The 27488-nt window shown below is 38.9% G+C and overlaps 1 protein-coding gene across 1 annotated transcript in view; it reads right to left on the bottom strand.

The window, feature by feature from the left end:
• LOC150074941 (nonsense-mediated mRNA decay factor SMG9-like) overlaps positions 1–27488 on the bottom strand; it is a 314293-nt gene that overhangs the window by 126759 nt on the left and 160046 nt on the right. Inside the window, exon 6 of the mRNA XM_090388997.1 lies at positions 5208–5293. Coding sequence (XP_090245123.1) covers positions 5208–5293 — 86 coding nt within the window. The remainder of the gene's footprint in view (positions 1–5207; positions 5294–27488) is intronic.

A 27488-nucleotide genomic window follows, 5' to 3' on the forward strand; every position in this document is an offset into this window, starting at 1 on the left:
AGAATAGATGTGCAGAAATTTGCCTTTAGCCAGCGGGTGGTTAATTGCTGGAACAAACTTCCATCTGTCGTTGTGGAAGTTGATAGGCTGAATAAATTTAAGGAGGAACTGGACAGGCATTTGGAGGGAATGGTGTGATTTTTTTTTTTTTTTGGCTGATGCTGCATAAGCTCATACATTTGCTTTCTTGCATCACATGCCACTACTACTACTACTACCTGTAAAACAGTACTCAAGATGCAGCCTAAACATGGCCTTAAAGGGATAATCACCTTCTTATCACTGCTAGCAAAAGTTTCCATATATCATTGAGAAAACTGCACTGCTCAGAGAATTTCATGTCTCACTGCACAATTACCCCCAGATATTTTTCATTCTCCACTACTGTGAGTGTAATACCATGTGTCGATAAGTTACTCTGGGGTTACAACTACCCATGTGCAGTACCTTCCATTTGTCAGTTAAACTTCAACTGCCATTTCTCAGCCCATTGACTCAATTTTCCTAGATTTTGCTGCAGCAGCAGCTCATCCTGATAATTGTCATTAATCGCCGTGCCAACCTTTATATCATCTGAAAACTTAGACATTAAGCCTGATATACATTCATCAATATCATTGATAAAATATTGAAAACGACAATGGACCCAGCACCAAACCCTAGGGAACTCCACTAATAATGTCAGTCCACAAAGAGTAGAGCCCATTGGTAATCACTCTATCTTCTTCCATCCCTTTATCCAGAGTAGTAACTTGCCCTTAAGGCCACACTGCTCCAGTTTATACAGCAGTCTTTTATGTGCAATATATCAAATGCCCTACCCGAAACCTAAGTATATGATGTCAAAATTATTCTTTGCATCCAGTTCCTTGGTCACTGCATCATAGTAACCAATCAAATTGATTGCAAGACCACCCCTTGAAAAATCCATGCTGTGATTGGAGTATAATTGCATGCCTGTCCAAATGATCCTACATTACTTCTTTAACCAGTGATTCCATCATTTTCCCTGGAACAGATGTTAAGCTAATAAGTCTGCAATTACTCTTGTCACCTTTTTTGAATTGCGGAAATATTTGCACTTCTGAGCAAGCGGAATTATCCAGAGACTTACATCTGGTGAGTATGGGTTGGCACACCCAGGGTCCTGAGCTGGATACCATCAATCTTCTCTTTCTTGGTGATTCCCATCTATTTCTGATTCTCGTTCTCTTTCTCTCTCAGGGTAACTTAGAAATTTTTTTGGCTAGTGCAGCATATGCCTCATGCTTCCTTGCACCATACAGCAAATAATAATAATAATATCTACAAGGTCAATCCAACAGTGACAAACTTCTTAGGAGAAACAATGCCGAAATGGAGTACCACCATTAGATGCCCTGAGCCCATTGTGGTTCTGTCTAGCACTTAACAAACTATCCACCATGCTCAACAGTAGCAAGTATGGATATAACCTCAAAGAAGGATGGAAGAACCTGTACACCCTCACCCACTTGATGTACATGGATGACATCAAGCTCTAAGCGGAAACTGAGAAGCACCTCCAGCAACTACTCCAGACCACCGAAGAATTCAGCAATGATATTAGGATGGAATTTGGTCTAGACAAATTCAAGACACACGGATTGCACTAGGGAAAATTAATCAACTAAAACTACCAGCTGCACACTGGTAAAGAGATCAAAGCCATGGTAGAGGGAGAGGAAATTACAAGGAAATTAAGGCCTGCCTGACCGAAAAATACCATCAGAGACTCAGAAGCCTGCTGAAAGCAAAGCTGAACAGAGGGAACACAGTTAAAGCCATAAACACCTATGCAGTCCCAGTGCTAACATACTCCTTCGGGGTCATAGATTGGACTAACACCAAGCTGGAGAATATCATGAGAAAGACAAGGACAAGTATGACCAAGAGCCACCAACACCACCCGAAAATGTGCCGTGGAGAGACTGACAATTGCCTGGAAAGGAGGAAGGGGCCTGATAGACTTCGTTGAGCAACAGAAGACAGCGATAGTTAACCTGAAGGATTACTTTCAGAAACACACAGCAACACTCTAGCAGGCCATAAGGAAGACAGACAAGTGATATACCCCACTCAACCTATGCAAGGAGTCCCCTCCCAAACAGGAGGCACAAACGAAGCTAAAAAGATGGGCAGGGAAGATACTCCATGGCAGACACTACAATGATCTCCATCAAGATCACACAGATAAAAAGTGCTTCCAATGCATGGCTCATGAGCAGGTCGCTCTTCCCCGAGACTGAAGGATTCATGCTCACCATCCAAGACCTGGTAATCAACACCAGGAACTATATAAAATACATCGCCAAGGAGCCCAGAGTGTCCGATGACATGTCGACGATGCCACCTGGCCTCAGAAACGATCCAACACATCACCGTGGGATGTAAAGTGATCACCCAGACGGAGTAAACTCATAAACACGATCAGGTAGCCAGGATAATACATCAAAAGATAGCAAGGAAATAGCAGTTGATCGAAAAAAGTGTACCGTACTACAAGTACGAACCCCAGGCAGTACTAGAGATCCCAATCCACAACCTGTACTGGGACCGCACCATAATAACGGATAAGATAATCCCGCACAACAGACTGGACATAACCGTTGTGGACAAGAAGGAAAAGGCTACCTAGCTGATTGACATAGTGGTACCCAACACTTGCAAACTGAAGAAAACCCATGGGGAAAAAATCAAATCAGGAAGTACACGAACCTAAGACAGGGGATCAAAGAGATGTGACATGTGCAACAAGTAACGACCATCCTGATCATCATCATAACCACCAGTATGGTGCCAAAGACTCTATATAGCAGCCTGGCAGCAATAGCAGAAAGTCGCAATCCTGAACACCTGTAAGATAGTCAGAGAGTTCCTCAACCAACAGTAACACCAGATATTACAACTACTCTGTGTACTTGGCAGCAGTACCCGCAGGAATCCCCCAATCAGGGTGGAATAATATAAGAGCAACAATAATAATAATAATAATAACATTAGCACTGAGCGTGTTCAAATCATTCAAAGTCTTATACACCTCAATCAGATAACTCACAGGTGCCTAGTCTCCAGATGCTGCAATTTGCAGAATGTAAGCTGTTCCTGGTTAGAGCACCCCCTTTATTCCCCTCACCAATCTCATTGCACTTCTCTGTACTCGTTCCTACATTCTTCTTAAAATGAGGTCTCAAGACCTGTATGCAGTATTCAAGGTGTGGCCTGACCATTGCCTTATACAAAGGGATAATCACCTCCTTATCCCTGCTAGCCAAGGTCCTGTATATTATTGATAAGGCTAAGGGTTTGCTTACGTCGTTTGCTGCATCCCTTAATATAACTGCACAGATTCCATCTGCTTCAGGTGCCTTTTTTATGTCCATTCTCAACAAATTCTCCTCAACTTGCCTTTTAGTTATCACAAAGTCATTTAACTCCTCGTTACAGTTTGATATACTTCTGGAATCCCATTCTCAAAAGAATTCCTCATGTGTGAATTGCCAGCTGTTTTTTGCAATTGGGTTTCCAGTTTTCTATCTGAGTGCTCACTGCAGGTGATGTTAGATGGCTCTCTGTCTTTTAACTTCTCCATTAATGCTGGTGTTCCACAAGGTTCAGTTCTTTCTCTTGCTCTTTTCCTTTTGAATATTAAAGACATTTTTCCATTGAATGGAAATACGGTCCATTTTGCTGATGTAACACACTGCATTCCACCTTCCAGTTTGAGAAACCTTACCCTGCACAAACAGCTTCAACTTCTTGAATATCCACCACCAATTTCTTAAATGCTGACCTCACAGTAATTTTCCAGTGGAAAAAAAGATAACTTAGTTAATTTCAATCCTTCTAAAACTCAGCCTTATCTTATTTCTTGAAAAAAAAAAAAAAGGATTCTTCTTCTCCTATGCTTATCTTTGATAACATGCACAAGATGACATATCTCTATTAGAGATTACCCTGACTGCTAATCTCTCTTGGCATAAGCACATCACAAATATTGCTTCCTCTGCATCTAAAAAACTGGGTTTTCTCTTTTGTTCTCAGTACTAATTTTCTTCTAAACAACTACTAACTCTGCACAAATCTCAGATCCATCTTACCATGGAATACTGTTCTCACATCTGGGTGAGCCTATACCCCCTTCATTCAAAGGTGGGCAATCAGGTTAATTAATGACCCGTCTCTTAAAAAAGTCTCTCCACTCTCTGTCTCATAGATGTTCTGTTTCTGATCCATGCCTTTTCTATAGATACTTTCATGGAACTGTTTTCCTGAATTGGCTTCTATAATTCTGATTCTCTCTCCCTCTCCCCCAAACTAGTTCAAAAAATTGATTGAACCAGTCAGCAACCTTTTACTGCTCAATTTCAAACTCACACGACCAACTTTTCTTCCTCCTCATTAATTCCTTCAACTTTTGTTTTCTGCAACAACCTCCTTACAGACCTATTTCCTGAAAATTACAATCTACAGAAATTCAAATCTAATGTCAACAAGTTATCTTCTTTCATCTCAACCTTCAAGTCCCCCGCATGGTACTAAGTACTATAGGCACTAATGCCTTTTGTGTTTGGAATTTTCATAAAAAAAAATACTTACGTACATACATACATACATATATACATGATTTCCACAAGAAATAAATAATGTAATTAATAGGATGAAATTAAATAAAAATGTAATTAAACATCATTAATATAATACAGATGGGGGGGAAGAGTAGAGGAAAAATTGCAGTGACAAGAGTATTTGAAAGTTGCAGACAGCAGTATGAGAGAGCACAAGCATATGTTATGGGGTCAACCACACAAACCGAAATGCAGGCAATATGGGGTATACATCAATTCACTGTGGGTTTAGAGGTGAGAGAACCTTATCAAGTAGAATTTGATAATGATTACTTGGATAAATGTAAACATTCACTTAAGAAATATTGAATCCCACAAGAAAGTAAGACAGACATGGTTGTTTATTAAATTTAATTTTTTTTTAAATTTTCTCCTCAACTCTTCAAATAATTTACTGAAAATCAATTTGCTATGTATGCTCTGAATAAGAAAAACAATTCATGAAGGCTGAAAAAAATAGATAAATACATGAAAATTATGAATGGGCAAAGCAACAAAGCACTTGGTGTGCATGATCAGCAAAAGATACTTAAGCAATTATATAGTTATTTAATTTCTTACCTGAGAAGATTGAGATCAGTAAACCAATCCTGAACTACAATTATGGTGTGACAAACTGCCATTAAAAATGTTGCAAGTTGCAGTGACTAAATAAAATATAAAAGATCATAGCAGTAAAGATTTAATAATGTAAAAGATTATAGCAGTAAAGATTTTAACATAAAAGATTATAGCAATAAAGATTTAATAACATCAGATTTTATATATTTCAATTGAATATGTAGCAATCGATCATTATGCCTGTATCAGTTTAATTTATACTAGCAATATAACCCAAAAGGCACCTCATCATCATCATCGTTACACTATTCATACATTACGTCGACGTATGAAGCCTCGCCACCATACCCTGTCCGTGTACTTCTCTCTCTTGTTGATTTCACTCCAATTTCCTCCTCTCTTAATGACATCGGTCTTTATCATGTCTTGCCATCTCATTCTTGGTCTCCCCCTTGGTCTTTTGTTCGTTAATTGTAAATCAAACATTCTTCTTCACAAACGCCTCTCATTCATCCTCTTGACATTAGCATTAGTAGAGGCATATGATGCAAGAAAGCAAGCTTATGCAGAATCAGCAAAAAAAAAAAAAGAAAAAAAAAGAAACTTCCACAACAAGGGATGGAAGTCTGTTCCATTGTCAGGGGCTCTCTCTTTCTTTGACTTTCTGTGTTTATTCCCTTCGACTTGTGGCCATATTACTTTTCTTATGGCAATTGTTCTAAATGAGATGATCGTCGGGCTCGGTCAAAATCCGTGCTCTCGGCTATTAAATGCTGTTCTAGCACCCAATCACTGCAGCATCGAATTCGCGTTGTGATTCAAGGTCGGATGATCACAAAGTGTCAATCCGGCCCCCGCTCTTACCTTTATTGGTTTGTACTTATCAACTTGGTCGTTGAGGTTGTCACTGACATTCTCTCAGATAGGCCAGACAAGCTGTACTTGCTACCTGGGAGTCTAAAATGCTGATGGAACTGATATTCGGGTGACACTCAAGTCAAGTGGACCCAATTTCGGCGAAGTCCAGACGGTCTGTGACAGCCAAATCCTCTGCTTGCACCTTCACGATGGTGGGACTATTAGTAATCCTGGGTATAACCTCCATGCACAAGTACATGGTGGGTGACCACCCAGGTGTGAACCAACGTAAGCAGGGGTAGAGGTGTGGTGCCCACACCACAGGGAGGAACACCGTCCCTCTATGTTACCAGGGAGTATTAGGTGGTAGATGACTCTCACCAACTATTTGCAATACCACCACTTTGCTTATTGGAGGCTTGAAGTGGTGGAACCCATGTTTAGTCTCTAGAGCTAAGTTCCGGTCAACCCCTCTCATATTCTTCCATCATGCAGTATGATTGATGACTTTTGAGGTTATGATGAACATCGTGGTGAGATCCAATACTCCTTACATTTCGAAGGTACAGCTCTAAAACGGTGTTCGCAGGCTGGCCGCTAGTTAGTACACCGGACCAAACCTATTGGTAACTCTCTAGGAGGCTTCCGGATCAGCTAGTGTATAATATTGCTACCTCTACTCTGCCAGATAGTGACTGGAGGGAGTCCGAGTAGTGTTTATGCGGGGAGCATTGTCGAGGCCACGTTATGTCAAGGATCTGGGTATATTCTTACCATGTGTACACCATATCCAAAAATTCCATTACTTCATACAGCATGTCCCACTCACTTTTTATCACTATTGAATACACCATGAATTGTCAAACTAAAGGAGCAAGCTTATCTGCGAAAAGATCTAAACCTCCCAAGCACTTCCTAATTCATTTCACAAATATACGTGGTCTCAATTCTAATCTTAACGATGTCCATTTCAATTTGCAGTCTGCCAAACCCCATGTACGTTCCCTGACAGAATCTCAGTTATCGGTTGATTCAATTACTGCTCATCTCAGATGCCCAAATTATTCGCTGTATGATTCCTTTCGCCTCAAAGGCGGTATTTGTGATTATGTCCGTTCTGATATTCCCTGTCAGAGACTTGGCAATTTGGAATCTCCTCTCTTTGATCTTCTCTGGCTTAAAATCTCTCTACCTCATTGTGTCAAATTCATCTGTTGTCTCTCTACCGTTCTCCAAACTCCAGTAATCACTTGGAACTCTTTGACTTCCTCTCTTTGCAACTTGACTTTCTCCAGTCCAACTTTCCCAACAGTGAGGTAATTTTCCTTGGTAATTTTAATGTTCACAACTCCAGGTAGCTTCCGTTTTCTAGTCACACAGACCCAGCTGGCCAATATGCTGAGGCTTTTGCAATTACTTAACCAGATTGTTCATTTACCTACAAGAATACCGGATAATCCTAATCATACAGCCAATAAGCTTGATCTTTTTCTCACAAACAACCCTTCTAAGTACACGGTCGAAGTGAGAGGTCCTTTAGGCACTTCAGATCACAACTTGGTGACTGTCTCTTCTCCAATGGGACCTTTATCTCATGGCTATTCCCAACCTCGTGTTGTTTGGCATTACAAGAATGCAAAATGGGATGACCTGCGAGATTTTTCTTCTTTCCCTTGGTAGGATTACTGTTTCAAAACTTCCGATGTCAACATTTGCTCAGATCGTGTCAGTGAAATTATTCTTGCAGGAATGGAATCCTTTATCCCACACTCCACTTTAAAATCTCGTCCTTTATCTAAACCTTGGTTTTCCAATAAATGTGCTAAGGCTGTTCAAGAGAAGAATGTTGCATATCGTAATTGGCTTGTTTCTAATTCTCCAGTTTCATTTTCTGCCTACACTAAAGCTCGCAACAATTGTAAAGCACTTATTAATCAGTCCAACTAGAGTTTGAACAGGCTAAGAGTAGAAAACTTGCTTCTTGCCCTAATGTTAGCCGAGCATTCTGGTCTCTTGCCAGAGCTATTGGCTGCAACTTTTGCCCATCTCTGCTCCCACCTCTGTCCAGACCAGATGGTTCTGTTGTCACATCAGCCAAGGATAAAGCTGACCTGCTAGCATCCCATTTTTCTTCCAACTCATGTATTAATGATCTTGGTAAAACACCTCCCACCATTCCCAACACGCTCCATTCAATGCCTCCTGTGGTCTTCCGTCAAAAGGATGTCAGAAGGATTTTGACGAATCTTGATGCTAAGAAAGCTCCCAGGTCCCGATGGTATTTCTCCCCTTGTTCTCACAACCTGTGCTCCTGAACTTACTCCCATTCTTTGCTGCCTTTTTTCACTTTCTTATTCCAAAGGTGTTTTTCCTTCTGCTTGGAAATTTGCCCATATCCAGCCAGTTCCTAAAAAGGGTGACAAATCCCTCCCATCCCATTATCGTCCCATTGCAATTACTTCTACTCTTTCTAAAGTAATGGAGAAATCAATTAATGACCAACTGTTAAACTACCTAGAAACCTTCCGTCTGATCAACGATCGCCAGCATGGATTCTGTCAGTGTCGATCCACTGGTGATATTCTGGATTATGTTAACCATTTATTGACTAATTGAATGGAAAGGTTCCATGAAACACAAGTAGTTGCTCTTGACATCTCAAAGGCTTTTGATCGTGTTTGGCATAAAGGTCTTCTAAACAAGCTTCCATGAAACACAAGTAGTTGCTCTTGACATCTCAAAGGCTTTTGATCGTGTTTGGCATAAAGGTCTTCTAAACAAGCTTCCATCTTATGGTTTGCCAACTGTTTTTAGTAATTGGTTATCCAGTTTTCTCTCTGATCGCTCACTGAGGTTGATGGTAGATGGCTCTCTGTTTTCTAACTTCTCCACTAATGTCGGTATCCCTCAAGGTTCAATTCTTACCCCCCACTCTTTTTCTCTTGTACATTAATGACCTTCTTCCCTTGACTGCAAATCCTATCCATAGTTTTGCCAATGATAGCACATTGCATTCCACTTTCCATTTTGAGAAACCTTGTCCTGCTCAATCAGCTTCAACTTCTCGAAAATCTGCTTCCAATTCCTTAAATGCCAATCTTCAGGTAATTCTCCAGTGGGGCAAAGACAACTTAGTTCATTTCAACCCTTCTAAAACTCAGTCTTGTCTTATATCTCGCAAAAAGGATTCTTCTGCTTCTAAACTTCTCTTTGGTGACACTCCAATTTCCAGGCAAGATGATATATCTCTTTTGGGGATTACCCTGACTTCTAATCTCTCTTGGCATAAGCACATTACAAATATTACTTCCTCTGCATCTAAAAACTTGGTTTTGTCTTTTGCTTTCGGTGTTACTTTTCTTCCAAACAGCTGTTCACTCTGTACAAATTGCAAATCCACCCTACCATGGAATATTGTTCCAACATCTGGGGCGGTGTCCCCAAAACCTCTCTCTCAGGCTTCTAGGTTCCACTCAGACGAGGGCAGTTAGGTTAATTAATGATTCATCTCTAACAGAGTCTCTCCACTCGCTGTCTCATACACGTACTGTTTCTGTTGCATGCATTTTCTATAGATACTTCCATGGGCACCATTTTTCTGAATTGGCTTCTATAATTCCTGCTCTTTCTTTTAAAACAGTCTGAACACATGAAGCCACCAGCCAACATCCATTCACTGTCTAACTTCAAACTCACAGAACCAACTTTTCATCTTTCTCATTTATTCATTCAACTGAAGTTTTCTGGAACAACCTTCCTTCATACGCATTTCCTGAAATTTACGGTCTACAGCAGTTCAAGTCTAATGTCAACAAATATCTTCTTTCGTCTTCTCAACCTCCAACCCATGCACGGTACTAAGTACTATAATGTTCTGATACCTCTCATGTTTGGGATTTCCATAAAAAAAAAAATTTAAAAAAATTGCACATCTATTATGCTCTAGGATCATTGAAGGATGCAATGTGTATCTGCCCTTCATTTTCTGAATTTAAGATTGGTTGATGGAAGATGTGAAGCTGATCTAAGGTTCCTTCTGACTGACATCTGCGTAATGTGCTTTTGGCAAGTGAATCTCTGAAACCTATTAGATTATCTGTGGTGGGAATAACAAGAAAATATCTCCCGTGGCTTGTTTTGATCATTTTTTTTTCTCAACTGTTCATACTTATTTCCATAATGGTTTTGGAAATGGTGGAAAGTGACTCGATTACAATCGTGGCTGCTTGAACAATACTTTCTGTGATGTACTTAACTGCATTATTAATTGGCTCCTGGCTAACTGTAGTTATATTAAAGTTTGCCAGATGATTGAAGCCATTGCAGTCAGCACAATCAATCTTCCACCTTATTATCCTCAATGTGTGGTATGGTCATCCTTTGCAAAGAGTGTATATCACAAGGCAGTGATCACTATAATAAAGTTTGTTTTCAGTCTCCCATTCAACATACACACAAGGGAGGAGACAAAGGGAGCATACAGAGAGGTCAATCGCTGTAAATGTATGGGAATGCATGTAGAAGGAGGGCCTGGTTATTTTTTTCAAGTATACATTTGATAATCCAACCCCTTATACTGATTTCAACACTACGGAGTAGTAGGTCCATTGAAATCACCAAGTAATAGAAAAGAGGACAGCAACTGCTTAATGAGATCATCAAGGTCTGCCTTAAAGTTGTCATTACCAGGTGGCAAACAGATGGAACAAACAGTTAAGAGAAATCCTACTCTTAAACAAACTTTTTTTTTTTTTTTGATTTGGTAGTTGTTGGCGCATCGGCTTCTGCGGCCATATTGCACCTCCCAAGGTTTTTGCAGTACTTTGATCCAAGCCCGAGGCAGGAATCGAACCCGCGACCTTTGGGTTACCGGGCAGGTACTTTACCCAATCGGCTAGCCCGGTCGGCCTTAAACAAACTGTTACTACCTCTAAGTTAATGGTAAATGGTGCTTGAAAAGGGAAAATGGTTATCCACAAGAATGGCAACTCCTCCATGGGCAGGTCCATCCCCAGCTCAATCTTTGCAAATAATTGTACAGTTATGCAAATAATGCTCATTTCCCTTTAAAGGGAAATGAGCATTACTTGCATAACTGTGTATATATGGGTAGCAGTAACCCCAGAGTAACTTACTGATTGTATGGTACTACAATCAGGGTAATGAAGAATGAAAAAAACCTGGGGGTAATTGTGCAGTCAGATGTGAAGTTTTCTCAGCAGTGCAAACAGGTGCAAGAGTAACTCATGGGACCTTGTCAATGATATACAGGAATTTTGCTAGCAGGGATAAGTAGGTGATTATCCCCTTGTATAAGGCAATAGTCAAGCCCCAGCTACATACAGGTCTCGAGGCTTCATTTTAGGTATAGCTGCTAGAACCAGTACAGAGAAGGGCAACGAGATTAGTGAGTGGAACAAAAGGGTTCTCTTACCAGGAGAGGCTTAAATTCTGTCAGTTGCAGCATCTGGAGACCTGCGATGTAATGTGATTGAGGTGTACAAGGCCTTGAATGGTTTGAGCAGGCTCAATGCTGATGGGATACTTCACTGTGGAAGTTTACAGCTTAAATAAATTCAAGGCTGAGCTAGACAAACTTTGTAGTGAATGGATGGGTGAAACGGGAAGGCGTTTTTTTTTTTTTTTTTTTTTTGTTGTTGGGCTGATGCTATTATAAGCTTGCTTTCTTGCATCATAACCAAGTTGATTAATTGTTTGAGGAAGACCTTGATGTCATCATTATTTCAATGGATCTACAGCACACCATAATAATTTCAATTTGGCCATTATTCAGATTTGTTGTATCCATCTTTCGACTTCCAAAAGGCTGGTGGCTTTAGATGGGTAATCCTTTTTTGGAAAGAAAGGACACTGGCCTGTATCCATTTCTTCCACTTGTCCAAAGAGTTCCGAATTCTGACTTTGCATATTATGCTGACATTACATAAGATAGGGTCTTCACTTGCCTTTAGATATGTCTACAAACAAAGGAACACCAGCATGTGCCTATGGAGGAGGGCCTCGATATTATCAACATTCTGTTCGAATCCATGACAATTCTATTGTATGAATTTGGCTATTATTAGGCTTTAGCATTAGCATGGTGAGGCAGAGGATGCAAGAAAGCAAGCTTATACAGCATCAGCAAATGCTTGTCTAGCTCAGCCTTAAAGTTATTTAAGTTATCAACTTCCACAACAACAGATGAAAGTCTGTTCCAGAAATCAGCTACCCACTGGCTAAAGGCAAATTTCAGTGCATCTATTCTATGACGGTCTTTCCTTAATTTTAATCTATGCCCCCTCAGGTTGTTAATCTGAGCAAGAGGAAGAATCCCATCAGCATTGAGCTTGCTCAACCCATTCAAAGCCTTATACACCTCAATCAGATCATTTGCAATTTGCAGAACTCAAGCCTATCTTGGTAAGAGCACCCCTTAGTTCTCCTCACCAATCTTGTTGCCCTTCTTTGTACTCGTTCAAGCAACTCTACATCCTTCTAAAATGAGGCCTCCAGACCTGTACACAGTATTCAAGGTGTGGCTTGACCATTGGCCTTGTACAATGGGATAATCACCTCCTCTCCTTGCTAGCAAAATTGCTATACAGGTAACCCTCATATTATAGATAGTTAGGTTCCTATAAAATGTCATATGCAAAACCATGTTATACAGGACTAAGAAAAAGTACAAAGGGGGGGGTATGTTCCAAAAGCTAACAAAAATACACTATTTTGTTAACAAAACTATCAAAAATACACCATTCTAAATTTCTTGTATCTTCTCTTTAAAAAATCAGTAATCTGGGTTTGTTCGCTTTTGTTTGATAAATCTTCTTGAATTTCATCGTATTGAACTATGCATTTTTGAAGGTCCCTTTTGAACTCTGGACTCCTTTCATTCAAGAATCTGCATTCAAAAAATAAGATTCTAATTCCTCGGCTAACTTTATGCCTTCCCATATGCTTTTAGTGTAAAATTTGGAAGTTTAGAATTTTCATCTGCGCTACCATCCTCTGAATTGATTTGGTTTTACCTCCGATGCCATTTCCATTAAATCCGCTTCGCCAGCCTCTTTTTCTACCAGTAATCCTTGAACGACTTCAGTATTCATATCTTTTGTTATTTTTTTTTTGGAGCATAGACTACTATGATCATGTTACTCTGTGTATACGAGGGGGTTTTTGATAAGTTTCTGACCTGAAAAAATCTGAATAGATGAAAATCCTTTTAGTATGTTGTTACCCAATGTCTCATAACATGTGCAAAATTTCATTCATTTCCTGATAGTAGTAATTTTTTTTACATGTCTGAAGTGACCATGGCGACGCAAAGTGTGAGTTTTTCCAAAGTTGAGAAGAGAGCTGTCATCAAATACCTCTTCTCCAAGAAAATGGGAGCAAAAGAAATTTATGACAAATTGAAACAAACAATGGCCAAGGAGTGCCCTTCATACAGCACAGTGAAATCGTGGGTGGCAGATTTCAGGAAGGGGAGAACAAACACAGGAGATGAGGACAGACCAGGAAGACCCAGGACTGTAGGCTTCCCATTTAGAATTCACCATTGGTAACATCATCAGTTGATCCCACTGTATACAATATAAAAACTGTCTGGGACCACTGTAGTCACCTTTACCAAAGCAAAAGCCCTTCCCTTGACTCTTGATGGTATTTACATCTTTAAGTAGAACCCACATCACTACACTATGATCACTGTCACCCAGTGGTTCCTTTATCTGCCGATTCTTAATGCATGAATAATCACTGCTGATAATCAGATCAAGAGTATTACTCCCTCTGGTTGCCTCTTGACCATGTTGCTGTAGAAAACAGTCATCCAATAAATCCCCAAAAAAATCTTGATAGTGTGCAAGTGACCAACTCACAAGTTCCAGTCAATATCTAGAAAGTTAAAATCCCCATTATAAAACATTCTGATTTACTGGCCCACTCTATTTCTCTGTATTGTTGTTCATTGTACTCAACAGAGTCATTGTCCTATAACACACTCTTACTCTCATTTTTGCATTCCCGGTGTTTATTTTACACCAAACTGACTCAACATTGCACTGTCCATTTATGTCAATTGGATGCACTTCCTTAGATTTTGTGTTTAGCTAACAGCGTAACCCCTCTTCCTTCCCTGTCTATCCTTTCTATACATATTGTACTCCCCAAATGCCAATTCTGTATTGCTTATATCTGTGTGACAGCACATCTGTGATATCCCAACAATATCCACCTTTGATGTCTTGACTAGCACTTCAAACTCATCAAATTTATTAACTAAAATCTGTTAACTAGAATATTAACTATCTTTGTAAATCTGTTGGACAGCTTCCGAAGTGCTGAGGACTTAGTTTCTTTTCAGTCGTGAATTCATCTGTTTTGGGAAGTATGGATGCTGTCCAGTGCCCCCCCCCCCAAAACACTTCCTTTTCTATCACTTTTCATTAAGGGTGGAGCATTAGAGGGCACAGATATAGGAGTGGCATTGGTCCTTCTGGGAAGGTTTTTGCAACATTGGTGAGTAGTATGCAACTGAGGTGACTTTGATAGCTGTATGGTAATCTCTGTTAGTGTCCTGACAGTACACTTCTCAGAAACCTTCTGGGCATATGAAGGTCTGCAGCTATTTACTGACTCAATGCATTCCTGGCCTACTAATAGGAAATGTTCAGTTCTGTTTAAAGATTTAGATTTTTTTTTTCTTTTCTTTCCACCATTGGCATGCTTGAGAAATATGCAGGGTGCTCTCCTTGGCAATTTTCATAAATTGGCTTTGAAGCTGAACATTCCTTGCCCTTGTGGTCTTTCGTACCACAATGAGCACAGGCAGGGTTTATCATGACATACAGTTTGTGAGTGGGCATACTTTTAGCCCTTAAAACACCTCAGCAGATTTGGAAAGTATATCCTTATTGGGCAGTTTAAGTAGTCTGCCTTAATGGAACTTGGAGACTGTGAAGTGCTAAATGGAAGGATGAGAAATTGAGTAGGAATGACATTCCCATCCTTTTGCACTGACATATTTGCTTGACAGCTGGCACTCAACCTTTCAATTCAGAGCAAATCTCTTCTTCAGAGACACAAAGAAAATTCCATTCTGATATGACACCACGTGAAGAGCTCAGAGTTTTATTTGAGGTTACAGTGATAGGTATCCTCCCTCCCATATCGATGTGGTTCTCGGGATTTTCTGGCCAAGTTTTGGACATGTAGCTTCAACTAAAAGGTTTCCAGAACGCAGCCTTTGCACTAGGGCTTGCAAACTGGTTTTATAAACTGGTTAAATCCGGTTTTCATATTGAGTTGTTAAAACCAAAACCGAGCTTCTAAAACCGGATTCTAATATTTTTTTAGTTAGCCCTCGAACATAGTTTTTTGCTAGGCACATTTTCTTTTATTTGTTCGTTTGTCTGGATCGTTCAACTGCTTTACGTTTTAAACATGTTTTTTATTTTATTTTATGTTTAGGTACGAATCTCATGGGCAAGTGGCCCAAATCTAGGAGGGGTACCTTTTATCTTCCCACCTGTATCATGGCACGATGCAGGTGTACTCATTTATGACTGAGTGAGTCGGAGCGATAGTGTAAAAGAAAATGCTAAAATTTCTCCGTTCCATCTATCTTGTTCGCCAGGCAAGTTATGGAGCGCGCCTTATTGATGGTTACCCACTAGAAACAGATTCGTTGAATATTGCATCAAATTTCAATCGTACAAAGTTGTTTGCTTCTTTATTCCTATTAAATTTGCGATCAAATGTTCTCCAAAAAGCAGCTTCACCAAATTTAGCTTTTATGCAATTTTGAAAATACAATAGATTTAATTGGGGAAAAAAAACTGCGAGTAAATAAATAAAAAATTTCTTTCGTGAAAATTTTGAAACTTGCCTCGTTTAGACTCTTCATTCAGTGCTTGCAGGAGTGACTTATAGTATTGTGCCTTTGTTATCTTCAATATTTTTATTTAAAATTGTCGGTGATATAAATTCCTACTAATTAATATTTATTACACTTAATATGTCTAAGATGAAATCAAATGTATGGAATTATTTTGCTCGAAAAAGCAAAGATGAAGCACAATGTTCGAAATGTCAGAAGATAATGAAGTCGTCTGGAGGATCTACATCATCTTTGATGTTGCATTTAAAGAAAATGCATCAGATTGACATTAAACAAGATAACAGTGAACCTCCCGTAAAAATGGTAAGAACATTAGAAAACTTTATCATTAAAAAATCTATGGAAGAAGAGATTTCAAAATTAGCCGCTTTAGATGAATTTTCTTTTAATTCATTTGCCAAGAGTGAGTTTATACAATCAAGCCTTCACCTTCAGAGAAATAAGTACGATAAATTACCACCAGCCTCAGTGAATGGAATTAAAAATATGGTTCTGAATTATTATAAAACTAAGAAAGAAGAACTCATTCAGCATTTCAAAAATTCATTGGTTTTGGGTGCACAGTATTCATTGACTCTAGACGAATATACGTCTATACAAAATAAAAGGTATATGAATATAAATGTGCATTCAAAAGACAATCATTGGTCATTAGGTCTTATTGAGATTAATGGTTCACTTGATAGCAGAAGAACTGAGCAAATTGTGAATGGACACTTGAAGGAATTTGGTTTGAACTTGGATGAGCATATTGTTGCCTGCACCACCGATGGAGCAGCAATGATGATTAAGTTTGGCAAGAAAATTATGCCTAATCATCAACAATGTATAGCCCATTGTATACATCTGTCAGTTATAGATGTACTTTATGAAAAAGCAATCAATTATGGTGCCACAGTCTCTGAGTCTCCAAAGACAATGAAGAAAATGAAAATAATGAAGGAAGTAGTGTGATGAAGAAGTTGAAGAAAGACAGCAAGGCATGCTTTATCAAACCAACTTTACCAATGAGCTCATTTATTTCTTCAATCCAATGGACAATATTGCACAAACCATTAACGAAGTCAGAAAAATTTGCAAGCTTTTTCGAAAATCGCCTACCAAAAATGACATATTACAAAATTTTGTTAAAGCAAAATTTAATGGGAAAGAATATAAACTTATATTAGATTGCAAGACTAGATGGGATAGCACATTCTATATGATTGAGAGATTTTTGAAATTGAAAAATTGCATTCCAAATGCTCTATGTGCAGTACTGTCAACTGAAGCTGTGTCTGACGATGACTGGAAAACACTTGAATTGCTATGTGAAACTTTGCGACCAGTTGAAATGATTCTGAAGGCTATAACCTCAGAAGATACAGACTTAAAGCAGAGTCTTCAATAGAATTTCTGCTTGCTAAGCTTGATGCACAGCAGAAAACCCATTTGCTTTAAAGTTTCACCAAAGCATTTTACAGCGTTACAATGCAAGACGAAATTGCCCAACTGTGGCTTTGCTGAGCTATCTACACAACTCCAAAAAGTTTAGGAAAGAAGATTCAGGTTCAAGAACTTTTGATGTTCCAAGTAAGCAAGTTTTGAAAAAGCATGCTGAAGAGATTTATCAGAGATTATTTGCAAAACATTCCGAAGGAGTTTTGGCATTGAATGAAGAAACTGAAAATAAACGAACTGTTCTTTTAGAAGAAAACAAAGAGTCGTCTAGTTCCGATGTTGGAGATACACTCATGCAAGAGTATGATAGTGTAATAAAGAGATTAACTGAAGAGCCTTCAAAATATCCAAGTGAATTGGAAATCAGCAAAGAATTTAAATTTTTGGAGGCAACTAGTAGTAGAAGTGAAAAGCTGGAGAAAGTTCATAGAGCACTGCTGACCATTAAACCAACAAGTGTCCAATCTGAGAGAGTGTTTTCGATCACTGGTCTCTTTAACACAAAAATAAAGTCAAGTCTATCAGGAAAAATGCTTAATATACTGTTTTTTAAAGGATCATTTTCAGGAAAAAGCTGAGCAATAAATAGTAAAGTAATTTCCCCAGGTTGTTTTTTTTCACATTAGTTTTATTTATTTATTATTATTATTATTATTATTATTATTATTATTATTATAGGGCTTATTATTTTTTTGTTTACTATACAAGAAGATAGTTTTTATTCAAAGGATTTGAATACAATTTGTAATTTTGTATAATCTCAAGCTAGTTACTTTTTTGGAGCATTTTAATTTTTTTATTTTTTTTACTATAAGAGGTGATAGATTTTGTTTAAAAGATTCGATTACGATTTGTACAATCTACCCAAGATAAAACAAATAACTGTGTTATAAGCTTTTAATTATTTTCCCTGTCTGAGAGGAAAAAGTCTGAGAAAATGGGTTTTAAAACCGGTTTTAAGAGTAAACTTCGGTTAAACTCAGTTTTGAAATTTCTCTGTTTTATGCAAGCCCTACTTTGCACAGATTTTGGAGATCCTGCCAACCTTTAATTCTTTCTGGATGAAGAAGGGTAACATTTTCTCAATTGCCTGTGTGATCTCTGGTGGAATGGAAAATGAGGAAAAGTGGCATGATGTTCTAAGTACTTCACCCATCATGGAGCCCGATGAGGGGACAAACCGCTCATGAACTAGCAGGTACTGCATATGTAAATGGGATGCTGAGTTCACTTAGAGCATCAAACCCACATTTCAAATGCAGTCAGTTCTGCTTTAATGCAGTACATATGTTCCTAAAAATCTCCGCTTATGGTATTGTGTGCATTAAAAACAACAGGGCTTATGGGAAAAAGAGGGATGGGGCAGAGCACTCAAAAAAATGTTCAGTTTGGTAAGTAAAACAGTACAAAAAGTTAGAAACCCAATAAAATTGCTAACACAGGTTTAAACATCTTAAATGTCTAATAAATAAATAAATAAATATTACAGTAAATAAAGCACTTTATCTTGACAAGATACCTTGTATTATCGGAGGCTATGTACACTTACGTACATAGCTCAGTTAATACTGAAATATATGCATACTAATTGATATTTGTGTTCACTAAATTTTTTTTTGGACTATAAAATTTAAAACAGTAGAAAAGATAAGTAATCAATAACGATGAATACAGCATGCATAAATTCCACAAGTGCGATATGGAGTAACAAGTATACAAGGCTTAAAAAACAAGAATGAAGAGAAGATTCTGAAAATTTATTTATATTTTTGATATGATTGAAGATTTCATGGAAGGGGAAACACATTTCACCATAATAACATGAAAACCCACAGAATTCCAGGTATCGGTATTATCGCAAATGCAATAAGATCGACTTTACGACGCATTTATAATTGATTGCACTAACAGAAAAGACCAATAAACCAGGAACTGCAAATTGTTTTTGCTATTTTATGTTAAGGACCTCCAGAAATGTGCTCCTCTGCTCATGCTGTCCTGCCTCACGAAATTTCTGTTCGAACAGAAAAATGTGAGCTCCTGAAAACGTGAGCTGGCCTACAATATCACCTATTATCTTGTGAATACAGTGAATGACAATCGTGTGTTTCCAACCAGTACAACTACAGTAAATGGGAAATATAGCTGTCACACATTTGACATTTTTTAAGCTTCATAACCTTGTATGTATTGCTGCGCAGGTCACTACATTCAACTTGGTGCCGGGTTTTGCATTCACCTGGTGTTACTCGCAGATGAAATTGCATGAGTCAACATGAAAAAAGCATTATACTCGCGTTGTTCCCTAACACATCAGTTGCGTTAGAGTAAATTCGAGTTGTTAAAATGCACCTTATAGCAGAACTTACTGTAAATATTGACCTTGTTCCAGGACCAAAGGTAAGAAGACCTACTGGAATGCATTAGACCTTAGCAGTAAAACCCACCTACTGATTAATCACAGTCATATTGGTCCAGATATTTGCACTGGATTCCAGTGATGCTAATCTGGAAGCCTAGCAGCATCACTGGGTGGTCCCCCTCATGAAGTACAGGTGCCCATGTTGAGGGGCACATATACAGAGAAAACAAATTCAGATACTACTTAATGAAGAAATAATAAATAAAAATATCAGAACAGATATGCAAAGGCCTGTGATGACCCAGAGAAACAGTTTACTACAAGGAAGCTGTATAGTCACCTGGAATAATTACCTGCACTGCTCAGTTTCCCTGGGGAGGTGAGTAGAGGCATTTGCTTGTCAAATTAATATGAAAAATTAATAAATAAAAATAAATAAAATTTATTTTTATTTATTAATTTTTCATTAAGTAGTCTGAATTTGCCTTTTAGTGCATGTATGCAGGTAGAAGTTAGTGTCTCTTCAGCATTATCTGTTACAACAATTATTTTATGTGATAAAAAAATTTAAATCATTATTCGATTATACCACATTTAATATATATTTTTAGCAAACATTCCTGCCCATGTCAGAGCTCACCATGGAAGGGAAGCGCATCTGGTGTTTTTCTGGTGTTTGGTGCTAATATGGAGTGTCATAAACTGAAGCTTCTGTGCATTTACCACTATCAAAACCATTGTGACCTTAAGGGTTACGACAGGTCATATATACTCAAACCCCTAAGGGGTGGATGACTGCTGTTATTTTCAAAAGTTATCTTGGATCTGAGTTACGACCAGAATTGAAAGTGTATTGCAAGGAAGAAGGAATTCCATTCAACATCTTACTTATTCCTGATAATGCCGCAAGCCATCCACCTGGTATTGTTGATGTCTGTTCCAATATTAAGATTGCTTTTTTTCCAAGCAAATAGAACCTCAACATTACAGCCTTTGGACCAATATGAGACTTTTAAGACTCAGTATTCAAAGCTCATTCTGGCTGATCTAATTGACAAGATCAACCACGAACAGATGAGCATGCAGAAATAATGGTGGGCCTTCAATATAAAAGATGTTTAAATTCATTGATGCCCCATGGTGTGAAGTTACACATAACTGTATTCAAAGTTCATGGCATAAGTTATGCCCATATCTCAGTAACTCATCCAAAGGCTCTGATACCAACGAAGATTAGGCACAAACTAAAGTAAAATGAGTGAAGCTTGCTAAAAAGATAGGTTTCACTGAATTGGAAGCAACAACTGATGTCAATGATTTAACTGATTTGCATCACCATGAATTATCAAATGAAGATCTGTTTGCATCACATCACTGTAGCAGCATCTCATTCAAGAGGAGGAGGCAGCATGATTGTCAATTTGCATGATTTCTCAAGAAAGATGTCATTTGCATGAGAGATCATGCAAATGACAACCAAACATACATTTTATTGCATTTTTGGGTAAAAACTGAAATGACAAGTTAGCATAATAGTATTATGTATTTTAAATCAGCAAAATAAGTCTTCAACATTTTGTTGTTCCTCCTCGAGCTGCAATTATAGCCTTGCAATGATCTGGCATAGAGTTAAACAACTTCTGGTTAGCATTAGCAAGGGCACATGATACAAGAAAGCAAGCTTATATAGCATCAGCCAAAAAAAAAAAAAAAAAGAAAAGATGCCTTATTTCACCCATTCCCTCGCACCAAACGTTTGTCAAGTTTTGACTTGAATCTATTTAAGTTATCAACTTCTATGACAGATGGAAGTTTGTTCCAGCAATCAGCCACCCGCTGGCTAAAGGCAAATTTCTGCACATCTATCCTACAACCGTCTTTCCTCAATTTGAATTTATGCCCTCTCAAGTGATTATTCTGAGCAAGAGGAAGAATCCCATCAGCATTGAGCATGCTCAAACAATTTAAGGCTTTATACACCACAATCATACCACCTCACAGGTGCTTAAGTCTCCAGACACTGTAATTTGCAAAACTTAAGGCTTTCTTTGTAAGAGTAAGCCTTTGTTCTGTTCACTTATCTTGCTGCCCTTCTTCGTTCCAACAGCTCTACATCTTTTTAAAATGAGGCCTTCAGACCTGTACACAATACTCAAGGTGTGGCCTGACCATTGCCTTACACAAGGGGATAATCACCTCCTTATCCCTGCAAAACAAATTCCTGTATATCATTGACAAGACATAATGAGCTACTCTTGCAGACCGTCTGCACTGCACAGAAAACTTCATATCTGCCTACACAATTATCCCCAGTTCCTTTTCATTCTCTACCATTGCCAGTGGGATCCCACAGAGTTGATACGTTACTCTGAGATTATTGCTTCCCATACGTAGTATTTTACATTTGTCAATGTTAAACTTCATTTCCCCTCTCAGCCCATCTGCTCAAATTTTCTAGATTCTGTTGCAGCAGTGTACTTCATTAAAAACCCTGCCAACCTTCGTATCTTCTGCAAACTTGGACATTAAGCCAGATATACCATCATCAATATCATTTATAAATAGAGAAAACAACAATGGACCCAACACTGAACCCTGAGGGACTCCACTAATAACATTAGTCCACGAAGAGCAGTGTCCATTGATTACCGTGGTCTCCGACAGTTTTTAAATTCTGTACAGTGGGATCAACTGACGATGTTACCAACAGTAAATTCTAAGTGGGAAGCATTCAAGGAATTAATCGTGGAAGCTACTAAAAGTTTCATACCTATTAAGAAATATTGTTCAAGGTTTAGGCCTAAATGGTTGTCAAATGAACTAATAAGACTCGTAACAGAGAAGAAAAATGCATGGGATGCATATAAATTATCAAGCGACTCAGAAGCCTATGGCAGATATAAGTTAATCTGTAATCAGGTCAGAAAGGAGGTTTGGCAGGCGAAGGCAGATTACGAGAAATCCTTGGCAAAAGATGCTAAGAAAAACAGCAATGATTTCTTTACTTATATAAACTCTAAAAGGAAGGGGATGAATCTGATTGGTCCACTTGATATCGATGGATCGACTGTTGATGATCCTGCTCAGATAGCAAACAAGCTGAATGTATTTTGCATGTATATTCACACGTGAGGAATTATTAAGGTTTGAAAATGGCAGAAGGTTCAAATTGTAGCAGGGTGCTTAATGATCTTGTAATAACTGAGAGCAAAGTGGAAGAGAAATTGTTGGAGTTAAACGTAAGAAAAGCACCTGGGGTGGATGGGATCTATCCAGTTATATTAAAGGAGGCGGCAAAGCAACTAAGCAAACCCTTAGCCATAATTATGAGAGCATCCTTGGACTCAGGGGAGGTTCCCACGGACTAGAGATGTGCAAATGTATCCCCAATTCACAAAGGGGGTTCGAAGGGTGACACGAGTAATTACAGACCAGTTAGTTTAACTTCTGTTCTGGGTAAAATAATGGAGTCGCTGGTTAAAGATGCATTGCAGGATCATCTAGACAAGACTGCAGCAATAATTCAGACACAGCATGGGTTTGTTAAGGGAAAGTCTTGTCTGACAAATCTGATAGGATATTATGATGTGGTTACAAAGGAACTGGATGCAAAAAATAATTTTGATATCATATATTTGGATTTCAGGAAAGCTTTTGACACTGTTGCGCATGGAAGACTATTGTACAAATTGGAGCAGAATGGCATTAAGGGTAAGTTGCTACAATGGATGAAAGCATGGTTGAGTGCGAGAAGACAGAGGGTGGTAATCAATGGGTGCTGCTCTTCTTGGACTAATGTTATTAGTGGAGTCCCACAGGGTTCGGTGTTAGGTCCACTGTTGTTTTGTATATTTATCAATGATATTGATGAAGGTATATCAGGCTTAATGTCGAAGTTTGCAGATGATACAAAGGTTGGCAGGGTTGTTAATGACAGTAATGGCAGTGTGCTACTGCAACAGGATCTAGATAATTTGGGCAGATGGGCTAAGAAGTGGCAACTGAAGTTTAACCTTGACAAATGCAAAGTACTGCATATGGGTAGAAGTAACCCCAGAGAAACGTACCAACTGTGTGGTACTACACTTAAGGTGGTAGAAAATGAAAAAGACCTGGGAGTAATTGTGCAGTCAGATATGAAGTTTTCTGAGCAATGCAGACAGGCTACAAGGGCAGGTCATGGGGTTTTGTCAATGATATATAGGAATTTTGCTAGCAGGGAAAAGGAGGTGATTATCCCTCTGTATAAGGCAATGGTCAGGCCACGCTTTGAGTACTGCGTACAGGTCTGGAGGCCTCATTTTAGGAAGGATGTAGATTTACTGGAGCGTGTACAGAGAAGGGCAACAAGATTGGTGAGGGGAATGAAGGGATCCTCTTACCAAGAGATTCTTAAGTTCTGCAAATTGCAGTGGCTGGAGACTAGGCACCTGCGTGGTGATCTGATTGAGGTATAATATAAGGCCTTGAATGGGTTGAGCACGCTGAATTCTGATGGGATCCTTCCACTTGTTCAGATTACGAACCTAAGGGGGCATAAATTCAAATTAAGAAAAGACAGATGTAGAATAGATGTGCGGAAATTTGCCTTTAGCCAGCGGGTGGTTAATTACTGGAACAAACTTCCATCTGTCGTTGTGGAAGTTGATAGGTTGAATAAATTTAAGGAGGAACTGGACAGGCATTTGGAGGGAATGGTGTGATTTTTTTTTTTTTTTTTTGGCTGATGCTGCATAAGCTAATACATTTGCTTTCTTGCATCACATGCCACTACTACTACTACCACTCTCTCTCTCTCTGATCCCACTCAACCATTCCTTTAACCATAGCACCATATTGCCTCCAATGCCACACTGTCTAATTTGTGCAGCAGTCTTCCAAGTGCAAAAGTATCAAAGGCCTTTCTAAGATCCAAATATATGATATCAAAGTTAATCCTTGCATTTCCTTTGTGAATACATCATAGTATCCAATCAAATTTGTCAGACAAGACTTCCCCTTAACAAACCCATGCTGTGTCCGAGCTATAACTGAGGTCTTGTCTAGATGATCCTGCATGCTTCTTTAACCAATGCCTCCATTAATTTCCCTGGAACAGAAGTTAAACTAACAGGTCTGTAATTATCTTTGTCTCCCTCTCATCCTCCTTTGTGGATTGGGGTCACATTTGCACATCTCCAGTCCATGTCTACCTCCCCTGAGTCCAGAGAAGCTCTCATAATTATGGATAAAGGTTTGCTTACTTCCTTTACTGCCTCCTTTAATATAACTGGTAGATTCCATCCATCCCAGGTGCCTTTCTTATGTTTACCTTCAATAATTTCTACTCCACTTTACTCTCAGTTATTACAAGATTATCTAGCTTACTGCAAGAGTTTAATACACCTCTGGCATTCCCCTCCCTGAATAACTCCTCATGTGTGAATGTAGATGCAAAATATTAATTTAGTTTGTTAGCTACCTAAGCAGGATCACCAACAGTTGAACCATCGATATCAAGTGGACCAATCTGATTCATCCCCTTCCTTCTAGAGTTTACATAAGTAAAGAACTCTTTGCTGTTTTTTTGTGCATCCTTTGCCAAAGATTTCTCGTAATCTGCCTTCGCCTGCCTAACCTCCTCTGTAACTTGGTTACAGACCAGCTTATATCTATCATAGGCTTCTGTGTCACATGTTAATTTATATGTATCCCATGTATTTTTCTTCTCTGTCACATGTCTAATTAGTTCATCTGACATCTGACATTTAGGCCTAAATCTTGAACAATATTTCCTTGTTGGTATGAAAAGCCTAATAGCTTCCAAGATTAATTCTTTGAATGCTTCATTTTTGAATTTGCTGTTGGTAACATCATCAGTTGATTTGATTTAATTTGGTTTTTAATAGCGGATTGGACATCATCAGTTGATCCCACCGTATAGAATTTAAACACTGTCTCAGGCTACCATATTCACCTTTATGAAAGCTAAAACCCTTCCCTTTACCCTTGATGGTAGTTACCTCTTTGAGTAAATCCCACTTCAACAAATTGCGATCACTGCCACATAGTGGTTCCTTTATCTGCAGATTTTTGAAGCATGAAGAATCACTATTAATAATCACATCAAGAGTATTACTCCCTCTAGTTGCCTCCCGAACATGCTGCTTTTGAAAACAATCATCCAATATATCCACAAAAGCCTTCCTACTGTGTGAGTGACCAACCCACATATTCCAGTCAATCTCTGGGAAATTAAACCCCCCATTATAAGACACTGATTTACTGGCCATCCTTAGATTTTATGTGTTTCTTAACTAACAGCATAACCTCTCCTCCCTTTCTGTACACATTGTACTTGCCAAATTCCAGTTATGCACTGCTTATGTCTGTGTGACACCATGTCTCTGATATCCCAACAATATCTGCCTTTGATGTCTTGAATAGCACTTCAAGCTCATTGAATTTATTAACTATATGCCTAGCATTGGTGTTCATGCAAGTATACATGCACCTGTTTCTACTCTTAGTTACCCTAACACAGCCCATGTATTTACTTGTTCCACTATGACTACCAGATTCCTAGAAATCCCCATTGCCTTGCTTTCCAGGCTGCTGCTCAATTGCATTTCAATAGAAGTAGTGGAAGAATCACTTTTACCTCTGCCAGCGGCTACTGTTAATCTATTCGTCTGTGTAATCCCCCAAGCTAGCAGTTTTCCGACCCATCTAACTCTGTCTTGATAGCATCAGCAAATATTCTTGCACCCTTTCTATTTTAGTGTATCCCATCCCTGTAGAAGCAATCTTTCCTGTTAACAAGCACAGACCAGGCTGAGAAAAATTCTATCCCTTGAGCCTTGCACAATCTCTCCAGGGCCGAATTGATCGACAAGGCTCTCATCATATATTCCCTTCTATTGTTTCTGGACACAATAGGGGAGGGGGGGAATTTGAAAGTGTCTACATATATGATGTAGACACTTTCAAATTGAACCCTAACTCACAGCTTTTTTTCAGCAATGACTTCTACTTGTTAAGTAATCCTGCCGGACTCCTACTCTTAATAACATTAGTGCCAACATGTACAACAATATCACCCTTTCGTGCCCTTAAAAGATGATATCTACTCTACAACGTCATCAACCTTTGCCCCTGGTCCTGTTCCATCTGTCCTTTTTGCACAATATGTTCTCCGTTTCCCTGACAATAGAGTCACCTACGACATCTAGTTCCTTTGGGACCAACGCATTCTGCCTTGGGGTTTGCCACTGTGTTGCTTGATGTTCAAGTGCAAGTTCTGGCATTGATGTGGGCAGCTGAGAGCTTGATGGGCCCCCTCAATTTAAATCCTTCAAGGGCATCTACCCTGTCCTTCAAGCTTTCATATAAGCCCATAACAATGCTGAGTTGCTACCTGATTTTCTCGCACTCCTTACATCGCGCGCACACAAAGACATTCCCCTTGGCAATATCATGTCCCATTCCTGATTGCTACACAAACATCAAACAAGCAGTGCATTTCAATAGACTGTGATTTAGGGGACAACTGTTATTGTTGTTATTTTGGTTTTTAGGAGCATTAGCAACTAAGGCCATATTGCTCCGGGATATGTGGTGGTCATTTCCTGACCTTCCCGCATCCTCCGTATTTGGTGGTGACAGGCTCGAACCCCGGTCTAATCAAGAAGCGTGTGCTATGCGCTGCTGCTCCTTCTCCTGGCTACGGAGGCAC

Source organism: Mastigoproctus giganteus, chromosome 14, assembly GCF_048544385.1.
Source record: "Mastigoproctus giganteus isolate SK-2022 chromosome 14, ASM4854438v1, whole genome shotgun sequence".
Taxonomy (NCBI): domain Eukaryota; kingdom Metazoa; phylum Arthropoda; class Arachnida; order Uropygi; family Thelyphonidae; genus Mastigoproctus; species Mastigoproctus giganteus.